Source organism: Coregonus clupeaformis, chromosome 36 (assembly GCF_020615455.1).
Source record: "Coregonus clupeaformis isolate EN_2021a chromosome 36, ASM2061545v1, whole genome shotgun sequence".
NCBI classification, from domain to species: Eukaryota; Metazoa; Chordata; class Actinopteri; order Salmoniformes; family Salmonidae; genus Coregonus; species Coregonus clupeaformis.
This window is the reverse complement of record NC_059227.1, coordinates 11,689,088-11,714,200: the sequence shown is the minus strand read 5'-3', so window position 1 is coordinate 11,714,200 and position 25,113 is coordinate 11,689,088. Positions and strand designations below refer to the sequence as shown.

At 40.7% G+C, this 25,113-nt stretch overlaps 1 protein-coding gene across 4 annotated transcripts in view; it reads right to left on the bottom strand.

Moving 5' to 3' along the window:
* Positions 1–25,113, bottom strand: part of LOC121552884 (disheveled-associated activator of morphogenesis 1-like) — a 141,271-nt gene that overhangs the window by 56,715 nt on the left and 59,443 nt on the right. For all 4 annotated transcript variants that reach the window (XM_045211257.1, XM_041865978.2, XM_045211259.1 and 1 more), the window contains exon 2: positions 13,423–13,721. In XM_045211257.1, the coding sequence (XP_045067192.1) occupies positions 13,423–13,611 (189 nt within the window). In that variant the 5' untranslated portion in view covers positions 13,612–13,721. The remainder of the gene's footprint in view (positions 1–13,422; positions 13,722–25,113) is intronic.

The following is a 25,113-nucleotide window of genomic DNA, read 5'->3' as shown; positions in this document are numbered from 1 at the left end:
TGCACCACCCGCAACCGCAAGGCTCTCCAGAGGGTGGTGCGGTCTGCCCAACGCATTACTGGGGGAAAACTACCCGCCCTCCAGGACACCTACAGCATCCGATGTCACAGGAAGGTCAAAAAGATCATCAAGGCCATCAACCACCCAAGCCACTGCCTGTTCATCCCGCTATCATCCAGAAGGCGAGGTCAGTACAAGTGCATCAAAGCTGGGACCGAAAGACTGAAAAACAGCTTCTATATCAAGGCAATCAGACTGTTAAACAGCCATCACTAGCACATTAGAGGTTGCTGCCTATAGACATAGACTAGAAATCACTGGCCACTTAAATAAATGGAACACTAACCACTTAAAGAATGTTTACATATCTTGCATTCCTCATTTCATATGTATATTCTGTATTCTATACTATTCTACTGTATCTTAGTCCAATGCCGCTCTGACATCGCTCGTCCATATATGTACACTACCGGTCAAAGGTTTTAGAACACCTACTCATTCAAGGGTTTTTCTTTATTTTTACTATTTTCTACATTGTAGAATAATAGTGAAGACATCAAAACTATGAAATAACACATATGGAATCATGTAGTAACCGAAAAAGTGTTAAATAAATCAAAATATATTTGAGATTTGAGATTCTTCAAATAGCCATCCTTTGCCTTGATGACAGCTTTGCACACTCTTGGCATTCTCTCAACCAGCTTCATGAGGTACTCACCTGGAATGCATTTCAATTAACAGGTGTGCCTTCCTAAAAGTTAATTTGTGGAATTTATTTCCTTCTTAATGCGTTTGAGCCAATCGGCTGTGTTTTGACAAGGTAGGGGGGTATACAGAAGATAGCCCTATTTGGTAAAAGACCAAGTCCATATTATGGCAAGAACAGCTCAAATAAGCAAAGAGAAACGACAGTCCATCATTACTTTAAGACATGAAGGTCAGTCAATACGGAAAAGTTGAACGTTTCTTCAAGTGCAATTGCAAAAACTATCATGCGCTATGATGAAACTGGCTCTCATGAGGACCGCCACAGGAAAGGAAGACCCAGTGTTACCTCTGTTGCAGAGGATAAGTTCATTAGAGTTACCAGCCTCAGAAATTGCAGCCCAAATAAATGCTTCACAGAGTTCAAGTAACAGACACATCTCAACATCAACTGCTCAGAGGAGACTATGTGAATCAGGCCTTCATGGTCGAATTGCTGCAAAGAAACCACTACTAAAGGACACCAATAATAAGAAGAGACTTGCTTGGGCCAAGAAACATGAGCAATGGACATTAGGCCGATGGAAATTTGTCCTTTGGTCTGGAGTCCAAATTTGTGATTTTTGGCTCCAACCGCCGTGTCTTTGTGAGACGCGGTGTGGGTGAACGGATGATCTCTGCATGTGTATTTCCTACCGTAAAGCATGGAGGAGGAGGTGTTGCATCAGATGACCTGGCCTCCACAATCCACCGACCTCAACCAAATTGAGATGGCTTGGGATGAGTCAGACCGCAGAGTGAAGGAAAAACAGCCAACAAGGGCTCAGCATATGTGGGAACTCCTTCAAGACTTTTGGAAAAGCATTCCAGGTGAAGCTGGTTGAGAGAATGCCAAGAGTGTGCAAAGCAGTCATCGAGGCAAAGGGTGGCTATTTGAAGAATCTCAAATATAAAATATATTTTGATTTGTTTAACACTTTTTTGGTTACTACATGATTCCATATGTGTTATTTCATAGTTTGATGTCTTCACTATTATTCTACAATGTAGAAAATAGTAAAAATAAAGAAAAACCCTTGAATGAGTAGGTGTTCTAAAACTTTTGACCGGTAGTATATATATTCTTAATTCATTCCTTACTTAGATTTGTGTGTATTGGGTATACTTAGTGAAATTGTTAGATATTACTTGTTAGATATTACTGCACTGTCGGAGCTAGGAGCACAAGCATTTCGCTACACCCGCAATAACATCTGCTAAACACATGTATGTGACCAATCAAATTTGATTAGACGTTTTATTCAACACTTTTATGAGCCATAAAACGCGCTTCTCCCTATCCACTCGCACTACAAAGTGTATCGACAGACTTGCATTGTTATTATTAGCGGCTTGTGTCTTTTTTAATATCGAGGAATATTTAACGTTCTCTGGTCATAGGAGTAGCAACATGAATTGGTGTGAGGCAAAAATAATGAAGTGCGACTCCAGTTTCTCCATCAGCTGGAAGACGGTGTCTCCTTTTGGTCAGACTCCCTCTGCAGAGACTGACCATCAGACGCAGGCACCATCAGTCTATTAAAATTAAAATAAAGCCAATGATTTCAATTTTTGCTCACTCAGCTGTCCCTCACAAGTAATAAAACAAATGATCTATTACCAGTGTGATCATATACCATAAGTTTAGAAATATACTTTTTTAATTGTCTGAAAATAAAAACATTGCAATGCATAGGGTTAAGTTTAAGTAATGTATTAAAAAATGATTTCACAAGGCCTATTTCACATGATATGCTTAAATACTTATAACCACTAGGCTAATAAATAAACATGTTTTCTTTCGATTATTTAATGACCTACATCATGTTATTTCAAGTTATATCACGTTGTTAAAAAATATATCTAAATTGGGCATGCCTATAAATTGGGCAATTGAAGGTACACTACATGACCAAAAGTATGTGGACACCAGCTCGTCGAACATCTCATTCCAAAGTTATGGGCATTAATATTTTTTCATTTATTTTTTTAGTCATTTAGCAGACGCTCTTCTCCAGAGCGACTTACAGTTAGTGAGTGCATACATTATTTTATTTTTCATACTGGCCCCCCGTGGGAATCTAACCCACAACCCTGCCATTGCAAATTGCCATGCTCTACCAACTGAGCTACATCCCTGCCGGCCATTCCCCTCCCCTACCCTGGACGACACTGGGCCAATTGTGCGCCGCCCCATGTGTCTCCCGGTCGCGGCCGGCTACGACAGAGCCTGGATTCGAACCAGGATCTCTAGTGGCACAGCTAGCACTGCGATGCAGCGCCTTAGACCACTGCGCCACTCGGGAGTTGGTCCCCCCTTTGCTGCTATAAACAGCCTCTTCTGGGAAGGCTTTCCACTAGATGTTGGAACCTTGCTGCGGGGACTTGCTTCCATTCAGCCACAAGAGCATTAGTGAGGTCGTGCACTGATGTTGGGCGATTAGGCCTGGCTCGCAGTCGGCGTTCCAATTAATCCCAAAGGTGTTCGATGAGGTTGAGGTCAGGGCTCTGTGCAAGCTAGTCAAGTTCTTCCACACCGATCTCGACAAACCATTTCTGTATGGACCTCGCTTTGTGCACAGGGGCATTGTCATGCTGAAACAGGAAAGGGCCTTCCCCAAACTGCACAGAATCGTCTAGAATGTCATTGTATGCTGTAGCGTTAAGATTTCTCTTCATTGGAACCAAGGGGCCTATCCCGAACCATGAAAAACAGCCCCAGAACATTATTCCTCCACCACCAAACTTTACAGTTGGCACTACGTTCTCCTGGCATCCGCCAAACCCAGATTAGTTCGTCGGACTGCCAGATGGAGAAGCGTGATTCATCACTCCAGAGAACGCGTTTCCACTGCTCCAGAGTCCAATGGTGGTGAGCTTTACACCACTCCAGCCGACGCTTGTCATTGTGCATGGTGATCTTAGGCTTGTGTGAAGCTGCTCGGCCATGGAAACCCATTTCATGAAACTCCTGATGAACAGTTCTTGTGCTGACGTTGCTTTCATTGGCAATTTGGAACTCGGTAGTGTGTGTTGCAACCGAGGACAGATTATTTTTACGCTACGCACTCAGTGGTCCCGTTCTGTGACCTTGTGTGGCCTACCACTTCGCGGCTGAGTCGTTGTTGCTTGTAGACGTTTCCACTTCACAATAACAACAATTCCAGTTGATCAAGGCAGCTCCAGCAGGGCATAAATTTGACGAACTGACTTGTTGGAAAGGCGGCATCCTATGACGGTGAGACGTTGAAAGTCACTGAGCTCTTCAGTAATGTCCATTCTACTGCCAACATTTGTCTATGGAGATTGCATGGCTGTGTGCTTCATTTAATACACCTGGGATCAACGAATGTGGCTGATTTATAGCTGAATCCACTAATTTGAAGGGGTGTCCACATACTTTTGTATATATAGTGTATCTAGTGCTTATGTTAACCTTGATTTTAGTTCAATGTAAATTATAGACCTTTCAAACATTGTATGCAACTTTATCGGCAAGTGACTTGATGACTACTGTAAACGGGATTGACGAGCGTGTTAATATAATGGTAATATTGTTAAAATTCCACTTTTTCCATCCATCAGAATTGGTAAAAAAAAAGGTTATGCATGCCAACATATTAAGCAACAATTAAGAGTAGGCAAAGTGACTGTGTCAGGTGAAAATGATATCAAACGTTTTACCATTGCAAACATTTGATGTACAGTCACATTCACAGTGGTTGTCTGAAGCGATGCCTCATAGCGATTGGTTATTCCCCATAATTTGCAACAATGTCAATGAGCGTCATCACAATCTTTCCTTTGCCTCAAACTGTAATGATTACCAGCTGAGAAACTTTTATGAGTTGATTTTACTCCTGGCTTAGAGTTTGTCTGGACATTGTCTTAACATCATCCTATAACCTACTCTGAGCTGGGAGTTAGTTATTTTAGTCTTAAAACAGGTTTTAACAGGATTCCTAGGACCTTTTATGAGATATTTTTATTTGATTTATTTGACCATTTAGAACACAATACAACCACGCATGTGGATACAATACAATGCCATTAAAATCATTCAGCATGACACAAAAAAGTTAAAAAACATATTTCCATTGTGATCCTCATGAAAACTAAATATACACAAGATAACATAAAAACTAAATACATCTCAAATACATCTCATCAATAGGGTGGAAACTGTAAAAGGAATAGCATAGATTACCATGTAACATTAATTGAAAACAATGATCCTTTCTTTAAGCCTGTGCAGTTTTAAAGCATTTTGCCCATAAACCCTTTCTTAAGGTTTATCTTAAAACTCCCTAGCGTAAGGATGGATTTTATATGGTTTGGTACACCATTCCATTAATCTGCACCAGGGATAAGGAAAAAGCTTTTTCCAACCATGCTCCAATAGCGCGGCAGTCTGATATTGGCAACACTGGCTCTGGTGTGATGGCTATGAGAGTCTCTAATGAAATTAAAATAACCAGACAGGTAACTGGGGGCAAGGTCATGTACAACTTTAACAACCATCAACAGTTTGATCTGCACCACTTGGAAGCCAGTTCAGTTCCCTGAAATGATTAGGACAAAAGTGCATCCTAGGACTGAGCTTGAGTATAATTCTCATTAGTTTGTTTTGGGCCATTTGAAGTTTGTACTTCAGAGTTTTTTTAATGCCACTGAACCATGAGATACAAGCATAGTCACAGTGGCACCATATCGGAGATGTTGCCAGGGTCCTCATAGTCTCTGTATCCAGGAACTTGGCTACCCTTGCCAGGATCTTTGTTCTGGAATGAACATCCCCAATGACATTCAGAGCCATGAGTTCACCGTTCATGTGTTGGTCCAGTTCATATCCCAAGTACAGTGCATTCGGAAAGTATTCAGACCCCTTGACCTTTTCCACATTTTGTTACGTTACAGCCTTATTCTAAAATAGATTAAATCATTTCCCCCCCTAATTAATCTACACCCAATACCCCATAATGACAAAGCAAAAACAGGTTTCTAGAAATATTTGCAAATATATTTTAAAAAAAAACTGAAATATAACATTTACATAAGTATTCAGACCCTTTACTCAGTACCTTGTTGAAGCACCTTTGGCAGCGATTACAGCCTCAAGTCTTCTTGGGTATGACGCTACAAGCTTGGCACACCTGGTATGGCAACTGCTTGGCCTCCGACCGCAAGGCACTACAGAGGGTAGCGCGTACGGCCCAGTACATCACTGGGGCCAAGCTTCCTGCCATCCAGGACCTCTATACCAGGCAGTGTCAGAGGAAACCCCTAAAAATTGTCAAAGACCCCAGCCACCCTAGTCATAGACTGTTCTCTCTGCTACCACACGGCAAGCGGTACCGGAGCGCCAATGCTAGGTCCAAAAGGCTTCTTAACAGCTTCTACCCCCAAGCCATAAGACTCTTGAACAGCTAATCAAATGGCTACCTGGACTATATGCATTGTTTTTCTTAAAACTGCATTGTTGGTTAAGGGCTTGTAAGTAAGCATTTCACTGTAAGGTCTACACCTGTTGTATTCGGCGCATGTGACAAATAAAATTTGATTTGGGGAGTTTCTACCATTCTTCTCTGCAGATCCTCTCAAGCTCTGTCAGGTTGGATGGGGAGAGTCACTGCACAGCTATTTCCAGGTCTCTCCAGAGGAGATGTTAGATCGGGTTCAAGTCCGGGCTCTGGCTGGGCCACTCAAGGACATTCAGAGACTTGTCCCAAAGCCACTCCTGCGTTGTCTTGTCTGTGTGCTTAGGGTCGTTGTCCTGTTGGAAGGTGAACCTTCGCCCCAGTCTGAGGTCCTGAGCGCTCTGGAGCAGGTTTTCATCAAGGTTCTCTCTGTACTTTGCTCCGTTCATCTTTCCCTCTATCCTGACTAGTCTCCCAGTCCCTGCTGCTGAAAAACATCCCCACAGCATGATGCTGCCACCACCATGCTTCACTGTAGGGATGGTGCCAGGTTTCCTCCAGACGTGACGCTTGGTATTCAGGCCAAAGAGTTCAATCTTGGTTTCATCACACCAGAGAATCTTGTTTATCATGGTCAGAGTCCTTTAGGAGACTTTTGGCAAACTCCAAGCGGGCTGTCATGTGCCTTTTAATGAAGAGTGGCTTCCGTCTGGCCACTCTACCATAAAGGCCTGATTGGTGGAGTGCTACAGACATGGTTGTCCTTCTGGAAGGTTCTCCCATCTCCACAGAGGAACTCTGGAGCTCTATCTGAGCGGCCAGCTCTAGGAAGTCTTGGTCGTTCCAAACTTCTTCCATTGAAGAATGATGGAGGCCACTGTGTTCTTGGGGACCTTCAATGTTGATAAAATCTGTCAAGTATAGTAAACAAGGTCCTCTGTAGCTCAGCTGGTGGAGCACGGCGCTTGTAACGCCAAGGTAGTGGGTTCGATCCCCGGGACCACCCATACACAAAAAAAATGTATGCACGCATGACTGTAAGTCGCTTTGGATAAAAGCGTCTGCTAAATGGCATATTATATTATAATTATTATAACAAGTGTTGGTAGAATAGGATTGTCCAAAACCGGACTGAAGGTCATATAAAATGTAATGGTCATCAATGTACTTTATGATCTGTTCATGGAGTGCTTTTTCTAAAATCTTTGACAACACACTCAGGATTGACCCTGGTCTGTAGTTCCCTTGATCAACTTTGCTTCCTTTCTTGTATAAAGGAACAACTCTTCAACTCTTGTGGTACCTTTCATGTTGAATGGAAAGGTTGATGATGTGTGTTACATAAGGTCCGATACGATCACTAAGGAATCTAGCTGGGATGTTATCCAGTCCTGTGGCTTTCTGTTTGTCTAGATCTTTAAGCATCTTTGATGCTTTGTGGATATGGGTCTTGGTCATGTGAAGAAAAATACCATGATTTTAAGTAACAACAATCAAGAATGAACTTGCAAGCAAATGCTCACAGGCCAGTGAGCTACATTTTTGTCTTGAAAGAAAACCTACTGCACTGTATGAATCAAAATAAGTCTTTCATCAGGTACTGCAGAACCAAATCTTTGCCACAAACCTCTGATAGCAACACCGACAACCACACAAGACTAGAGACTGCATTGTTCTCTAAATGTATTTTAACCTAAAAAGACTTCCTCCCTCGGACAGTGAACAAAGTGATCAACAAAGCCAGGATAGACTTATTGTAAGTCAGTCTTAGCCAAAGTGTCTGTCAAATGATTAAAATGTCATGTTAATTTAATGGTGTCCATGTGTCTGTATATATCCATGTGCACTGTGTGTGAGTACTAACTATGTCAGAGCATGCATGCAAGTCTGTGTAGAAAATGTGTGTACTGGTATGTCTTCGTGGGGCGGGGGGTGTGAGAGAGTCAGCTCGACTATCCAACTATAATTTCTGCATGCAACCACATTTGCAGCAAACAGGCACTCTCTCTGGAACTGAACACTATCTCACATGTGTTCATAGGGTTCCTATCTGGGCAGGGAGCCACTGGGAAGGGATGCAGGGTGGAGGAGCTCTTCCTCTGAATTATTTTTCAGCTACGGCAGTGGCGGACCCGTGGAATTGTTAAATTAGTACCTGTGCTGTTGTGTAACACGCAAGCCAGATCAAACGCAAGCCAGATGTTTTGGGTGCATAATTAATAGCGTCATGCTATGGCTGGGCGATATATAGAATTAATTCCAATGTATGTTTTAGCACGATGTTCCAAATGCCTGTATGGCAAGAATATAGATTTGTATTTTATTTCGTTTTTATGAGCGTTGTCTTTTTGGTCTCGTCTCCTTCGCTCCTTCTGTGCTGTGTGCACCTTCCCATTTACACACAGACACCAAGCCCCTCCCCCTGCCACTCACAACAACAATGATGAAAGATAACTTCTTCCTCTCTGACAACATGCAGTTTAAACTCGCCATTTACATGAGGTTTGGTCCAACAGAATCGGTCATATGGACACCGAAACGCTTAGAGACATTTTACTGTAATAGACGAGAACTTAACCTTTTGAAATTATACCTTTTTTATGTCTCAACTCCCAAAATGTAGAACAGAGCAGACCCTACTAAAACAAGAGTATCAATGAACATTGATTGTGGAAAATTAATACTCAGTTTCTGTTGCGCGTGGCATTGTGGTACCGCTAGAAGCATTTTAGCCAACGTTGCATATAGGACATGAGACATCTATTTCTGGTTAGGAGGTGGCCAATGCATTGCAAATAGTTGTGCAATGCTTAAAACAGAGCTTTTATTCTGAAATGTAGGACATTAATTACATTACAAAGTAGAAAAAAACATAACATAATAGCTAACATGTTGGGGGGAAAACTATGAATGGAGTATTTAATATTCTCCATTACCTTATCATTTAGTATTAATTGCCTGTGTTACCCTGTGGAGGCAGTCATAGTAACAGGTTACAATTGTTTTAAACTAGAAGTACGTCAACGTCGGCTCTGGTCGGCTTTGCATGTCATCCGTATGCAAAGCCGACCAGCCAAGCCGTTTCATCTGAAGTAGTAGCATAATGATAACAAGCTAGTGTTATGCTTCCCAAAGGCCATCTCCATTTCAGAGCTTTAGCTGTGTAAATAAAAAAGAAAAAATGGCAGACAGGCACCCAAGGCTCCATCCACCAACCTCCACTTCAAGCTCACTGGACAGCACTCCAGTCAACCTGCCACTGATCAAAGACAGGACTTGGTCAGCTGGGCGTCATATAAGAAAGCAACATTGTATAATAGTCACTAACCCTAGACAAGGATTTGCTTCTACACTTAGACTTATGACAGGCACAAATGTCCTTACCACAGTAATAAGGAAAGAGTTCCATGTCATTTCAAACAAATCCATTGATAAGATTAAAATTATAGAGCATTATAGCATTACATATCAAGATCTATAGTTCAGCTAGCAACATAACACATACATCAAAGTCATCATGAGACATCTGACCTTCATTGCAATGTGTCATGGTCATCAAACATGTTATTTATGTTTGTGGGGGGGGGGAACGTTCAAAAGATGCCCGCCATGACAGACATCTGGCAATGGCCTTAGTGGGCTTTATGCAGACTTTATGTGTACAGGGCCAGAGAGTTCCCATGTTGTGTATAAACGAATGCTATGAAAGATAGCATGTTGAGGGAAACCAGAGCCAGTAGAGCTTAAGTTAACTGTCATAAGGCAGGGATGAGCCAAGCTGCCAGCTGATGAGTAGTGGGAGGCTGAAGGCCTCTTTAGATGACCTCACTAGATAGGCCTCTCCTACCTAGCTCCAGTAGCCTATCCTCCTAGGGCCATCAAGAAGGGGGCTGTTCTGAATCAACTACCATATAGTGCTAGAGATATCAAGATACAGACAAGCCAAAAACAATGCCTGAAAATTCAAACAATCAATTTCACTCTTAGATGTACAACAATAGACAAATACAGCAACAAAGACTCACACTTTTACTTATGTCACTGCTTATGTCTGCGCATTGCTACATGTCCAATTGAATCCTGTCCGGATGTGTTTTGATTTCTGTGGTAGCATATAAACAAACCCATTTTTCCTGTAGTCAAATAAAATCTGGTTTTGTGTTGAGTAAAGACAAAGAAGGCTCTTCGTACGATGCTTCCAGTTTCAGAATAAGGCTTCGCTGCCTGGCAGTAGCTCGTTGCATAAACAAAGGTACTGTATAAACATTGCTGAGGCAGGTTTTCTTGAATCAAGGTCTAAATATATTTTAATATGACTGAGTTTGTTTTATTCCACTTATAAGACCAAGACAAAGAAAAAGACACAGGACTAGTTGGTTGGCCTTTTAAATCCCAAATTAATATCAGTTTAACATTAAGCATATGGTTTATGGATCTTCCAGTATTTCCCTAATATGGTATTCCTTTTGAGGTACAGCTGTGGTTCAGAAGAACAATTAGGTTACTCTCTTTCGTTCCCCAGGGAAGTGTCTATTTGGGCCTATAAAAGGCAAAGCCTAACTATCAGTACAACTATGTTTAATGTATTTTCTCTCCACAAAACAGCGCTTGTTGCACACCAATACACAGGACGACACTTCAGCTAGCAATAGCATGTGATGCAACATTTTGGACATTGTAAAAAAAAAAAAGACAGATTACAAAGATGCATTACAAGATGCTTCCATGCGACATTCATGGCTAGAGACAGCAGCACGCAGATTGCCATTGAGGTCTTAAGATGTTCTGACCCAATCTAAAATGAGACTGGCAATGTCTCCATGCTCTGTGAGCTGCTCGGTGAAGTCGCCAGACTTCAAGCATCTCAGAGCCTCCACCAAGGAACACTACAGCCTCCACCAACTGTCCTACAGTCTTTGGGAAAATCCCCACATTTATCCAGCATCTGCCTACAGACACAAAACATTAAAAAGACGCAGTGAAAGTGCAGTAAAATATATTTAATTTTAAATTTTCCCTAATCATATTAGCACAGGCTCTACGCTAGTTATAAGGCCAGTGGCAGCTCAATTCATATGCCCTGTGATTCAACTTAGCGACTCAAAAGGGTCGTTCCACGAAATGAGTCCCTTTTGCATCCCTTTGGTATTTTAAGTAGAAAGTGTGCACCAATATTGAATTTTAAAAGCCTGTTATATTAAAATGAAGTGCCCTTTATAAGATAGACCACATAAAAAAAAATTATAAATGGGCTTTGTTTTATATGAATAAAGACTTGCTACAATTCTGCATTTTGGCATGTCCCTCTGTGCACCCTTTTTACCTACTTAACCCCCAAATTCCTCCATGTTTTCACCATCATTGTAAAGCACTAGTTCGACAAAGTCCTTTCTGGAGATGATTTATTTCATGGGATTAGTGATTCATTAAAAAAATCAACTGTCCCTCATTTTAAGGTCAACCCTGTTATGTGAACTGAACTTTCGTTTTATTATGGTGAAACGATTCCTTTATTATATATATATATATTTTAAGAAACAAACATCTAATAGTAAAATCAGTGTAAAAGCAGGTGAGATGGTTCTACTCTTTTTGGTCATTTTCTGGTGTTTTGTGGTGGAAAACTGAGTGGGTTGAGTTTAACATGTCAATCCTGTTACCCATGGATAGAAATGTTGTAAAAATAAATATATATATTTTAAAACTTGCATTCAATTACCTCTCCCTGTTGCACACAACAAGCTTCCATTCCTCTTGTCACAATGGGATTGATGTCTGATTTAAGGTGAAATCGTCAACCCTGTTACGGTCAACCCTGTTATTTAATTTGGCACTTACTATAGTCGTTTTTATATTTAACCTCTTGAGATGGGAAAACTTTTTTTATTAATCTGATGTGCTCTTTATTACAGAATGTTAAAATTATAAGAAATACAACTTTTTTTTCTCACCAAGTTACACTACTCAAAATATACTATTTTTGTGGAAACGATCCAAAAGACAAAGGATAGAATTGTTACTGTGGCCGTGGCACGCAGACTGAATTAAATTATGACAAGAGAATAGAGTGCCTCACCATCTACAATCTATCTGACTCAATGAATCAATTCAGGTTCCTACAAGGATAGTGACTGCTGCATTGTTATAAAATAACAAAATAGCTTTTATGAAGGGGACAATCATCATTAGTTTGATTTAGTCGCCATACTATACCATGTAATACCATCCTGCATCTCGCTGTTGGCTTGCCTCTGAAGCTAAGTAGGATCGGGCCTGGCTGATCCTTAGATGGGAGACTAAATGCTGCTGGAATTGTCTCAAACAGTTTCCTTCATACCTTCTAGCCCCATGACCAATACCAGGCTAGTGGTCACAAGCCTGTCACTGGTCACAAGGGAAAGGACACCCGAGATAAAGGATATTCAAGACTACAGGGACAACCACCTGGTTGCCCTCCCCTCCTTATACAAGAGCAAACAATCCCCTTTATGTCTACAGTTGAGCAGAATATAAATCTGTTAAATATCCAAAGTTCAAGTGTAATGGTAATGGTATATTATAGGTGGCCGCCATTCTCCCTGCCAGCCCTAATCTTTTCAAGCCTTTTCACTGAGATTACCTCCGACCCAGACAAATGGGGGATGGCGGGTGGATGGCTTGTGTCTATCCCCTCAGTGAAAACATAGCGACTGGAAGCCCCCTTTGTCGTCACACTCCACTTATTCAATTCAGGCTGGAGAGAGGGAGGGCGGGCCAGACAAAAACAAGCAATTAGCAGAAGGAGGAGGCCAAGACACAGGGCCTCTCAATGGGGTCCATTGATGTGCAAAACGATCTGGTGGCGGCCTGCATAAGTGTGGCAACCATGTCAGAGGACCACATAGGCAGTGGATGGCAGGGGAAAGAAGTGGGAGCAACAGACTGAAAGGATGAGAAAAGGCAGCTAAACTGAGACGAGAGGAAAAATAGCATTTTACTGGTTGTAGTTGAAGTGATTTTTAAGTTTAATGCAGTTGGTTGGCGACGATTACACAAACATTATATTAAGCAGGACATTCGAGCCTTACAATCCAATTGTAATCCAAAAGTAGTGTGAAATGCACTCATAAGCAACATGTAAATGTGTGCTTTTTTTTGCTTGTGGTCTATGAGAACAAGCTAGCAACATAGCTCATTTCCAACTGTGGCCCATGTTCAGAAGATAAATCATGACAACACTGACAATAATACCAAAAAGGAAACTCTGGTTGCTACGTACCACCAACTCGGAGAACATGCCGTCCAGCTCGTCATAGCCTGGCATGGGCAGCGAAGGCTCCATGGTCTGCAGGGCAAAGTCCTCGCGCAGCTGGTAGGTGATCTCTGGGTGGTCGCTGCCACTCTGGAAGCAGCAGAAGATGAAGGAGATGCCACCGCCGCCACCGCCGCCACGCTTCCGGGGGGCCATGGCTACCGCTGGTGCAGCGGAGGGGGTCGGATTTGGGGTGAGAAGGGGGTGAGGCTCTTTCTGCAACACCTGCCTCCTCTACCTCAGTGTTTCACCTCCTTTAGAGAGCCCTGTGAAGGCACAAAATGGAGAAGAGGGGTGGGTTAAATAACACAATAACTAAACAATACAACATCCCTGGCTTACACAGCATGCATTGATTATAAATAAGGCTAGGGTTATTTCCCTGCTCTAGGCCCAATTATTTTTTCCTGACCATGTGTGCTCACAAAAACTCATAGTTAGCCAGGGCCAGAGATTTTCTGAGCCGAATCACAGAAAAATTGCCAAAATTAAAATACTTTCAGTGGCTTGATAGAAACCTCACACTTAAAATGCAAATATTTAAAGAGGATTCTCTTAATAAAAATCACAAAGGGGTGGCACACTGTCGCACTTCACTGGTTGTACGCGCACAGCCACTTGTATTGATTTACAACAGAGGGTACAAAGCAGATGGCAGGTGAAATCTAGACCCTCTCCCTCGAAAGCATCAGCTTTCCTCCCAGGACGTAATGATTGTGATCAGTGCAGTCTATTTATAATCTGGTTTTGTGTCCAAAAGGCTTTTCAGAGAGTGATGGACACACGATGAAGATAATTCCCCTTACTCAGGCTGATATTGAGTCACATGCTAACTCCTTGGCAATGTTATTGGGCGTAGGGTTGGCACAATAATCGTATAATCATGTAACCCACAATTATGGACAATAACCGTCAACTAAAAACAATCGTCATAATCGTCTTAATACATTAATTTTGTATATAGTAGATATTCTACTTGAAAGTATATAATAGATGTATTTTTGAGTAGATATAGTTGACCCAATAGCAATTTTTCATTTTTACATGAAGAGGGTAAATTTAGTAATCATTTTACAAGCAGAACGCCACGGTCAGGAGGAAAAACTGAATTTTAAAAAGTTCCAAGCGGTCAAAACCATTCGTTTTTGAGACAGCGGTGCCACCAATGCTGTGTTTCATTTATTAGGTGTGTCGTAGCTAATTTTTAAAGATGAATTATGATACAATACAAGCTCAAAACATGTTTAAACAAAAATGACAATTATGACAATAACCGTAGCCATTTGCTTGACAATTAATCATAATCATTGCACACATCAGTGTAAGTCCCATGATAAGACTAGAGACTAGTGCCAAGCTTATCACATTTCATTATTCTGCTTCAATTGCATTTCCAGTAACATTAAATGCGCTGCTAGGCAAGCAAATAATATAAATAATGTCACAGGTATTTGTTTATTAACTAACCGTTTGAAAATCATCTCACTTAGGGACCAATGAGACCACGAATCCTAAACTGTCTTTGTTAGATGTAATGTAAAGACCATAACAGAAGTAGCATCTGTGAACAAGTTGTCTTGCCATGCATGAGTAGAGGTCTAAAACAGGCATTAAAGAGCATGAGAAACACCAGACATATGGTTCATTGTCACGATCGTTATAAGAAGCGGACCAAGGCGCAGCGTGATAGGCGTACATACTTTATTGCGTAGTACACAACACGAACCAAAACAACAAAACGAAACGTGAAGTCCTAGGTCATACAACAAACCAAACGGAACAAGATCCCACAAAACTAAAATGCCAAAAGGCTGCCTAAGTATGGTCCCCAATCAGAGACAACGAGCTACAGCTGTCTCTGATTGGGAACCACCCTGGCCAACATAGATCTAAACGATCTAGAACAAAACATCGAAAATGTAACAGAAATTCCACACCCTGGCTCAACATTTAATAGTCCCCAGAGACAGGGCGTGACATTCATAAATGCATTTTAACCTCAGGCCTTCAGAGCACAGGTGCTATATAACTTAATCAAACCACAACAGCTGTTCAATTATAATGAAAATCCTAGAGATAAGGTAGTATCATGCACGTAATATGTCTATTAGTCATTTTTATGGGAAAAATAAACCAAAGAAGAGACAATGTTGTGTAAGAAAGAAAACTTGCATATGGTCAATTCTGTGGGAAAGTCAACCTGAGTATGCAAAAATAGTTATTAACTTCCAAATGACACAACATTCATAATTATTGGTTGTAGTGTATGCTTTATTTCACCAGTTTAAGTAAGAAATTGCATGAATTTTGGCCATTACGGAATATGATGCCAAGTCTCAAATAAGGCTTTTCAGTCAATCATATTTAATGGCTTTTGGAAAGGGCTCACAGAGCTTCTTTTTCTTTCTTTTTTCGCTTACAGCTGTCCCCCAGTGTTTGTTATGAAGTTGACATCATAATACTACATTGAACTGTCCTGAGTTCTACAGTCTTTTAGGAACATGAAACGTTTTTGTAAAAGGAAAGGTTTTTGTAAAACATGCACCTTTCATCAGATCATCTTGTAACTTACTCTGTAAAGCCAACTTCCATCAAGGTTTTATATGGTCTAGAATTGGCATATTTTCATTGTCAGTATCCTTTTCCAGCATTATGATATAGTCACATCCATAACGGTTGTAGATTAGATGGATACGGACTTATCTTATCTTGGCTTCAGAAGCATGTGCATTCACCACATTTTGTGTGCTTCTGAGATGTACTCTTCTGACTTTCAATGAAGCAATTGTTGAATACAGAATATGCCTACATGCATTTCTCACACGACAGTAACTTAGTGATAGAGTTTCAGCTAGAAAGATGAAAAAGGTGTTTATCCACAATCTGTGGATAGTCCTAGAGTGTGTTATTCAAATGTATAAACTGGGTGGGTCGAGCCCTGAATGCTGATTGGCTGACAGCCGTGGTATATCAGACTGTATACCACAGGTATGACAAAACATTAATTACGTTGGTAACCAGTTTATAATAGCAATAAGGCACCAGCTGACTTCATCCATTGTCCCGAAAAGTGTATTGGCGGTGTAAGCATATGTACAGTATATTGCCTCATTTGCATGTTTTATTACAATATTTCAGAAAAGGCATAATACATTTAAAAAAGTCTAAAATGAGTCAAAGGTCAATGTTGATGTATTTAAAGATATAAAAATGACCCCATTAGGATGTGTTTCCTTCCTGGCCTTAGCCTATGCAGTATACTATTCTGGCTACCTGTAATTATGTAACCCTAAAGTACTCTGCCTTCTGCTAACATTTTAAAAACATTCCAGATGACAACTAAATGTGATATAATCGATTTCAGATGACTGTCACATCCATAACGAAGAGTAACGGTTGTTTTTCCTTTCTAAAGTAATAATGGATATGACAATCTTTTCAAAATGATCGTTTTATATATTTATTTATTTATATTTAGGAGTCCGTTTTTTGGGGTATACACTCCCCCAAAGCGGTACTAGACACATACGTCAACATTTTAATTTATGCTTTGTTTGTCCATTATGTGAGACATTCATTTGTGATTTTGCATGCAAATGTCACATCCATAACACTGGAATCACCCATATAGGCAAAAATATAACTTTCTTTATGCTTCCACAGTATGCCTCCCCAAATCTTCCAGAAAGCTATATGTGTCAGCTGTCTCAGCTACAATCTACGATAGCCCTTTGAGCTTGTAACACATTTCACTACCACTGTGCTACTGTCTCTAGCCATACACCAGTCTAGGACCAGAGATTTTATCACAGGGCGGGCCAAGACAAGGGTCGGAGGTCACTCAGAGCTGCTGAAATGTGCACACTTCAGAGAAGCAGTCTTATGCCAGCAGAAGATGCTGGGTAAACAACACTTGGCCTTATGGACTCAAGCCATGCCTCACATAGCCCTTTGTCGCAAAACAAAAATGTGTGCATTCCAAGCGATGCTCTGTGGGTACATGCACCCTGAAGTCCTTACTGTAGCAGTTGTAAATGTGTAGCTTTACTGGGGTGGGTTGAGCCCATATTTCAGATTCATTTTCCTGTACACACCCTAATGAGATTTGCCACTGAGAATTAAAGGATCACCACACCAACCCCACAGTTCATCCAGTCAGCCGGAAAGTTCAAGTGGTGTAACACAGCAGGGTGATCCACAAGTGTAGCATTACTCATGCACAAGCAGGGAGTGCACACCTGTGCAGAATGTGGGTATAATGACAGAGGTGAGAGGGCGGCGGTATGGTATCTCAGCCCAGCTGCTTCGCTCGAGGGCTGTGGACGATTGTGGGAAAAACCCGGTAGGGTTTCACCTCAAATCGGTGAATGTGTCAGTGTAGCCCAGATAACGAGTTTGCAAGGACAAAGCATGGGGCGAGGGAAAAAAAATCAAGTTGTAGAAGGTGGAGTCCTGAGTGGCAAAGTTATACACAATAGAGGGAATCGTCCACATTTCCTCAGAGGGGGCCAGGGCTGTCCTGGCATAGATGCCTGACAGACTTCTGGCCACACCACAGTGGCACAGCTGAACCTCAAATCTCAGCTAATCTGACGCTGGAGAGGAATTCCCAGCTGCCCCTTCTTTAAGAATGTCAGACTGTGCTCAGGCCGTGTCTAGACTTGACAGTTCATGCAGCTTTAGTATTCTGAGTTCCGATCGCGTCATGCATCTACACCTACATTTAAATGTGTCTACTGTGTCCAGATTCCCTTTTCCTGTGCTATATTCAAATGCCAGTATGCATTCTACAAACGGTGGAATATGCAAGATATGATAACACAACAACTGATGGCAGTAGCTAACTACTGTAGCTAACTAGCCAGCAAGCGACGCTAAAGGGATTGCAAACTGGTTAGCACAACCCTATTTTTTTTCATATTTAAATATTAGCTAGCATTTATGAGGCCAGCAAACACGTTCCTCACACGCTAGGAACGTATTTCCTCCAACGTTGTAATGAAAAGGAGCCTCCCTGTGATGAAGTAAATTGGTGTGAGAGAGGAAGAGTGCTAGAGAGGGAATCCCCGTTAATAGGGAGTTCAGAGTTTGCTCGTGCCTGTCATACCACGAACCGCGAGAGATGCGCAGTTTCGCAACCTCGTTTGAAATGAGCTAAACGAAAGGCAAGCAACAATTGACTCTGTAGATAGCTAACATTACATGATTGTCCTTAATAGTGAATCAATGGAGCTAGCTTTGCCCATTCAGTAGGAGCTAGCTTTGCAGCATCTCTTTTAGTTGCCAACCAGCACAAATGTCGTGTAGCTAAGTATCTCAATAGTCAATATCTCAATATCTCAAATCACACCACAAACAATCACCCACATGCTCTTAAGGAAATTGTGAATGTCATGGATACATTAGAATTAGTAGATATATGGAGGCTTAAATATACTGATCTAGTGAGATATACATGGCGGAGACTGAATCAAGCTAGTCGTCTTGACTTCTTTCTTATATCATTCTCGTTGGCACCAAAAGTAAAAAAAAGTGTTGATAGGGGACAGAATGCGGTCGGACCATCATATAATAATAATAATATGCCATTTAGCAGACGCTTTTATCCAAAGCGACTTACAGTCGTGCGTGCATACATTTTTATTTATTTTTGTGTATGGGTGGTCCCGGGGATCGAACCCACTACCTTGGCGTTACAAGCGCCGTGCTCTACCAGCTGAGCTACAGAGGACCACATCATATAATAGGCATATACATTACTCTTACTGAATTTCCACGTGGGCGAGGATATTGGAAATGTAATCAAAGCCTATTGGATGATAATTTATTTATAATTAGAACAAAGGAATTTATAACTGACTTTTTCCAACATAACATAGGTACAGCGAATCCCCTTATTGTATGAGACACCTTTAAATGTGCCTTTAGAGGCCATGCAATTCAGTACTCATCTCGAAAACAAAAGCAATTTAGGTCAAAAGAGTTTATACTAAGAAAGGAAATAGAAAGTCTAACAGAACAGATAGATGGCAATAAAAACTGTAACATAGAGGCTCAGAATAAATTAGAGGAAAAACAAAAAGAAATGGAGAAACTTATTCAAGAAACATCAAGTGTAATATATTATAAAAATAAAGCAAACTGGATGGAATATGGGGAAAAATGCACAAAATTCTTTTTTAATCTTCAACATAGGAATGCTACCAAAAAGAACTTAATGAAACTAGTAACAATTGACGGAGTCACCCATAATTCACCAAATGATATTTTGAAGGAAGAAACAAAGTACTTTAAGCATATGTTTTCTTTTCAGTCGCCTCCATCTCCTCTAACTGAAGCTAATTGTAGAGATTTTTTTTCTATTGATAATGTCAAATTAACAGCCACACAGAAAGACTCATGTGAAGGTGAAATTACAGAGGAGGAACTTCTGGATGCAATTAAAGACTTTAAGTCTGGGAAAACTCCAGGGTTGGATGGCATACCAGTCGAGGTATACCAAACCTTTTTTGATATACTAAGAGGACCGTTATTAGCATGTTTTAACCACTCCTATGTAAATGGTAGATTATCTGACACTCAAGAAGAAGGTCTGATCTCATTATTACTGAAACAGGATACAAGTGGAAAAAATTAAGATCCAGTCCATTTACAAAATTGGAGGCCCCTTACACTTCAGTGTTGTGATGCAAAAATCCTAGCAAAATGTATAGCGCATAGAATTAAAAAGGTATTGTCGGATATTATTCATTCTAATCAGACGGGTTTTTTACATGGAAGATACATTGGATATAATATAAGGCAAGTATTGGAAACAATAGAACACTATGGAAGATATGGGAAACCAGGCCTGCTATTCATAGCAGACTTCGAAAAGGCATTTGATAAAGTTCGACTGGGTTTTATATATAAATGCCTGGAGCATTTCAATTTTGGAGAATCTCTTATAAAATGGGTCAAAATCATGTATAGTAACCCTAGGTGTAAAATAGTAAATAATGGCTATTTCTCCGAAAGTTTTAAACTGTCAAGAGGAGTGAAACAAGGTTGTCCACTATCGGCATATTTATTTATTGTGGCCATCGAGATGTTAGCTATTAAAATCAGATCCAATAATAATGGGTGTCATTGTACGCTGATGATTCATGTTTTCTTTTAAATCCACAACTAGAATCCCTCCACAGACTCATAGAGGATCTAGATACATTTTCTAACCTCTCTGGATTACAACCAAATTATGACAAATGTACTATATTACGTATTGGATCACTAAAAAATAAAAAATTTACATTACCATGTAGTTTACCAATAAAATGGTCTGATGGTGATGTGGATATACTCGGAATACATATCCCAAAGGAAATAAATGATCTCACTTCAATAAATTTTAATAGAAAGTTAGCAAAAATAGATAAGATCTTACTACCATGGAAAGGAAAATACCTGTCAATTTGTGGAAAAATCACCCTGATTAACTCTTTAGTATTATCCCAGTTTACCTATTTGCTTATGGTCTTGCCTACGCCTAGCGAACAGTTTTTTAAATTATATGAGAAAAAAATATTCAATTTTATTTGGAACGGCAAGCCAGACAAAATTAAAAGGGCATATTTATATAACGAATATGAATTCGGAAGACAGAAATTATTAAATATTAAAGCATTAGACCTATCATTAAAAGCTTCAGTCATACAAAAGTTATACTTAAACCCGAACTGGTTCTCAAGCAAATTAGTAAGATTGTCTCACCCAATGTTCAAGAAAGGCCCTTTTCCCTTTATTCAGATTACAACAACTCATTTGCAGTTATTTGAAAAGGAAATCATCTCCCAAATATCACCATTTCTAAAACAAGCCATAGAAAGTTGGTTGCAATTTCAATTTAATCCTCCAGAAACGACAGAACAAATAATGCAACAAATATTGTGGTTAAATTCAAATATACTAATTGACAAAAAAACTTTATTTTTTGACAGAATGTTTAAAAAAGTTTTAGCAAAAATGTTTATTTTTAATTCACAATCTGTAGAAGCAATGAGAATAGAAAGGTTCAGAACTTTTGTAAAACATCACAGTACGGTTGAAATATATATGGCAAATAGAAATCCTATATGGATGGTGTTAAGAGATAGATGGGAGGTATTGAACAGAGTTGAAGGATGGGAATAACAACAAATAATAACAAAGATAGCTAATAATGTAAGCATACTGTGTCCATAATAAGTATATAGGTTGTAAGTTGGGAGCTTTTGGGAAAGAGCACAGTTAGAAAGATATGGCATATAGAAGCAAACCGGATGGACATCATGAAAATGATCGGAGAGGTTGAGAGTAGAAGAAGTTCAGGAGCAAAAAAAATAAATAAATATATATATACAGTGGGGAGAACAAGTATTTGATACACTGCCGATTTTGCAGGTTTTCCTACTTACAAAGCATGTAGAGGTCTGTAATTTTTATCATAGGTACACTTCAACTGTGAGAGACAGAATCTAAAACAAAAATCCAGAAAATCACATTGTATGATTTTTAAGTAATTAATTTTCATTTTATTGCATGACATAAGTATTTGATCACCTACCAACCAGTAAGAATTCCGGCTCACACAGACCTGTTAGTTTTTCTTTAAGAAGCCCTCCTGTTCTCCACTCAATACCTGTATTAACTGCACCTGTTTGAACTCGTTACCTGTATAAAAGACACCTGTCCACACACTCAATCAAACAGACTCCAACCTCTCCACAATGGCCAAGACCAGAGAGCTGTGTAAGGACATCAGGGATAAAATTGTAGACCTGCACAAGGCTCGGATGGGCTACAGGACAATAGGCAAGCAGCTTGGTGAGAAGGCAACAACTATTGGCGCAATTATTTAGAAAATGGAAGAAGTTCAAGATGACGGTCAATCACCCTCGGTCTGGGGCTCCATGCAAGTTCTCACCTCGTGGGGCATCAATGATCATGAGGAAGGTGAGGGATCAGCCCAGAACTACACGGCAGGACCTGGTCAATGACCTGAAGAGAGCTGGGACCACAGTCTCAAAGAAAACCATTAGTAACACACTACGCCGTCATGGATTAAAATCCTGCAGCGCACGCAAGGTCCCCCTGCTCAAGCCAGCGCATGTCCAGGCCCGTCTGAAGTTTGCCAATGACCATCTGGATGATCCAGAGGAGGAATGGGAGAAGGTCATGTGGTCTGATGAGACAAAAATAGAGCTTTTTGGTCTAAACTCCACTCGCCGTGTTTGGAGGAAGAAGAAGGATGAGTACAACCCCAAGAACACCATCCCAACAGTGAAGCATGGAGGTGGAAACATCATTCTTTGGGGATGCTTTTCTGCAAAGGGGACAGGACGACTGCACCGTATTGAGGGGATGATGGATGGGGCCATGTATCTCAAGGTCTTGGCCAACAACCTCCTTCCCTCAGTAAGAGCATTGAAGATGGGTCGTGGCTGGGTCTTCCAGCATGACAACGACCCGAAACACACAGCCAGGGCAACTAAGGAGTGGCTCCGTAAGAAGCATCTCAAGGTCCTGGAGTGGCCTAGCCAGTCTCCAGACCTGAACCAAATAGAAAATCTTTGGAGGGAGCTGAAAGTCAGTATTGCCCAGCGACAGCCCCGAAACCTGAAGGATCTGGAGAAGGTCTGTATGGAGGAGTGGGCCAAAATCCCTGCTGCAGTGTGTGCAAACCTGGTCAAGTCCTACAGGAAACGTATGATCTCTGTAATTGCAAACAAAGGTTTCTGTAGCAAATATTAAGTTCTGCTTTTCTGATGTATCAAATACTTATGTCATGCAATAAAATGAAAATGAATTACTTAAAAATCATACAATGTGATTTTCTGGATTTTTGTTTTAGATTCCGTCTCTCACAGTTGAATTGTACCTATAATAAAAATGACAGACCTCTACATGCTTTGTAAGTAGGAAAACCTGCAAAATCGGCAGTGTATCAAATACTTGTTCTCCCCACTGTATATATATATATATATATAATAGAATTATTGTAAAATTAACTCTGTCCATAAGGTGTAGATAGTAAGTATAGACCGGAAGTAGAGGCCTGGGCATTGTTGTTCACTAATTTACTCCAAGTAGGGAAAGGATGGCGGGGTTGAAAAGTAATAAAGGGGAGTATATATATAAAAAACATGGGGGATTGGAAGTGATGCAGACAATTACATTGACAGAAGATACAATCTATCTGCAATATTAAGCTGATCCACCCCCCAAAAAAAAATAAAAAATAAGTATCTCAATAGTCCTTTCGTAAACACTTAGATAATCACACTAAGCTAACGCTACTAGATAGCTTCAGCCCAATCGGCGTTCTAAGATAGCGATAACACTTTGATATAATTCACAGCTTACTTACCTCCAACAACAATGCCACTATCCATGATGTCGATGCTATCCATCTGGTCAGGCTGGCTGCAATCACTCACTGAAAAGCTACATAGTTTAATGCAACTTCATATCCAAATTCGGGAAAATGCAAGGTATTGATGGCAATGTTTTGTTTTGGTGGGATTCAGTCTCTAGCGTTCTTCCGTCTCTCGCGCACCTTTACTTCTCACAGGGAACAACCAAACTCTGACTAATCAGCACGGCTTTGAATGTTGCTAGGTTTCTCGTGGGTGTGGTTTGCACCAAGTTTGGCGTGGATAAAATGGACGATCTCTTACCACCTCCTGAAGTGGTCAGCCAGATCTGAACGCAATCAGACCACAAAGCAACTTTTTTTTACACATTCTTAGCAGAGATTCGACAAACAAACAAATACAAAAAACATATTTCTTATGCATGTATGATTGTGAATGCATGTGAATGCAAATCTGTCTCATTCAAGCAATGAGGGAGGCTAAAATATTGCTGAGGGATAAGACAAAGTTTACCAATGTCGACCAGTGTTCAAAGACAACCCCTCATTTAGGTGCAGTCCGCCACAGAATGACCAGCTGTGGTCTAGCTGTGCATCTCTAGATACTCCAATAGGGTTGTGTGGAACACCCCGACACAGATACTGCCCAATACCAGTGAGAGAAAAAAAATACATCTGGTCTGGCCACCACCCTAACTGTGCAAGCAGTCAAGGGTCGCCCTGCCTGCCAGCAGCACAGCAGCATCAAAACATGGACAAAACATGCGGCGAACGAGCAAGGGATCTGTCAGCAGCTGTCTCTAGTCCCTGCTGGACCTCCGTGATCAAGCGCTTCCATCCAGCAGCAGAACTATCGCTGCAACAACAAACTGTCATTTCTTGTTGAGTACAAGTGCAGTGCGCAGGTGCATGTTTGAAGCAGACTCAAATCCAAATGGGAGGAAACTGGATTCTTAAAGCCAGAGCAAAGCATCTGGAAATGGTTCCCATTGTCCCTTTGTATAGTCTTTGGAAATCCATCTTGATATTTGATTGGATTTGGTTAATTTACATATTCTATCATCTCTATCCCTGTGGAAGCTAAGTTTGCCCCAGTGTCATGGACTCTTGGCTGAACTTATGACCTGTGATATTGTGGATTAACCAAAAGGGGTGGTTTGGATAAATGGTTTTGTGGTACCAGTTCAGAAACACATCTGACAAACACACAAAAATACACAGTACTCTGAGTCTGCCACAACAATAAATCTCTCTGTGGTTATAGTTAA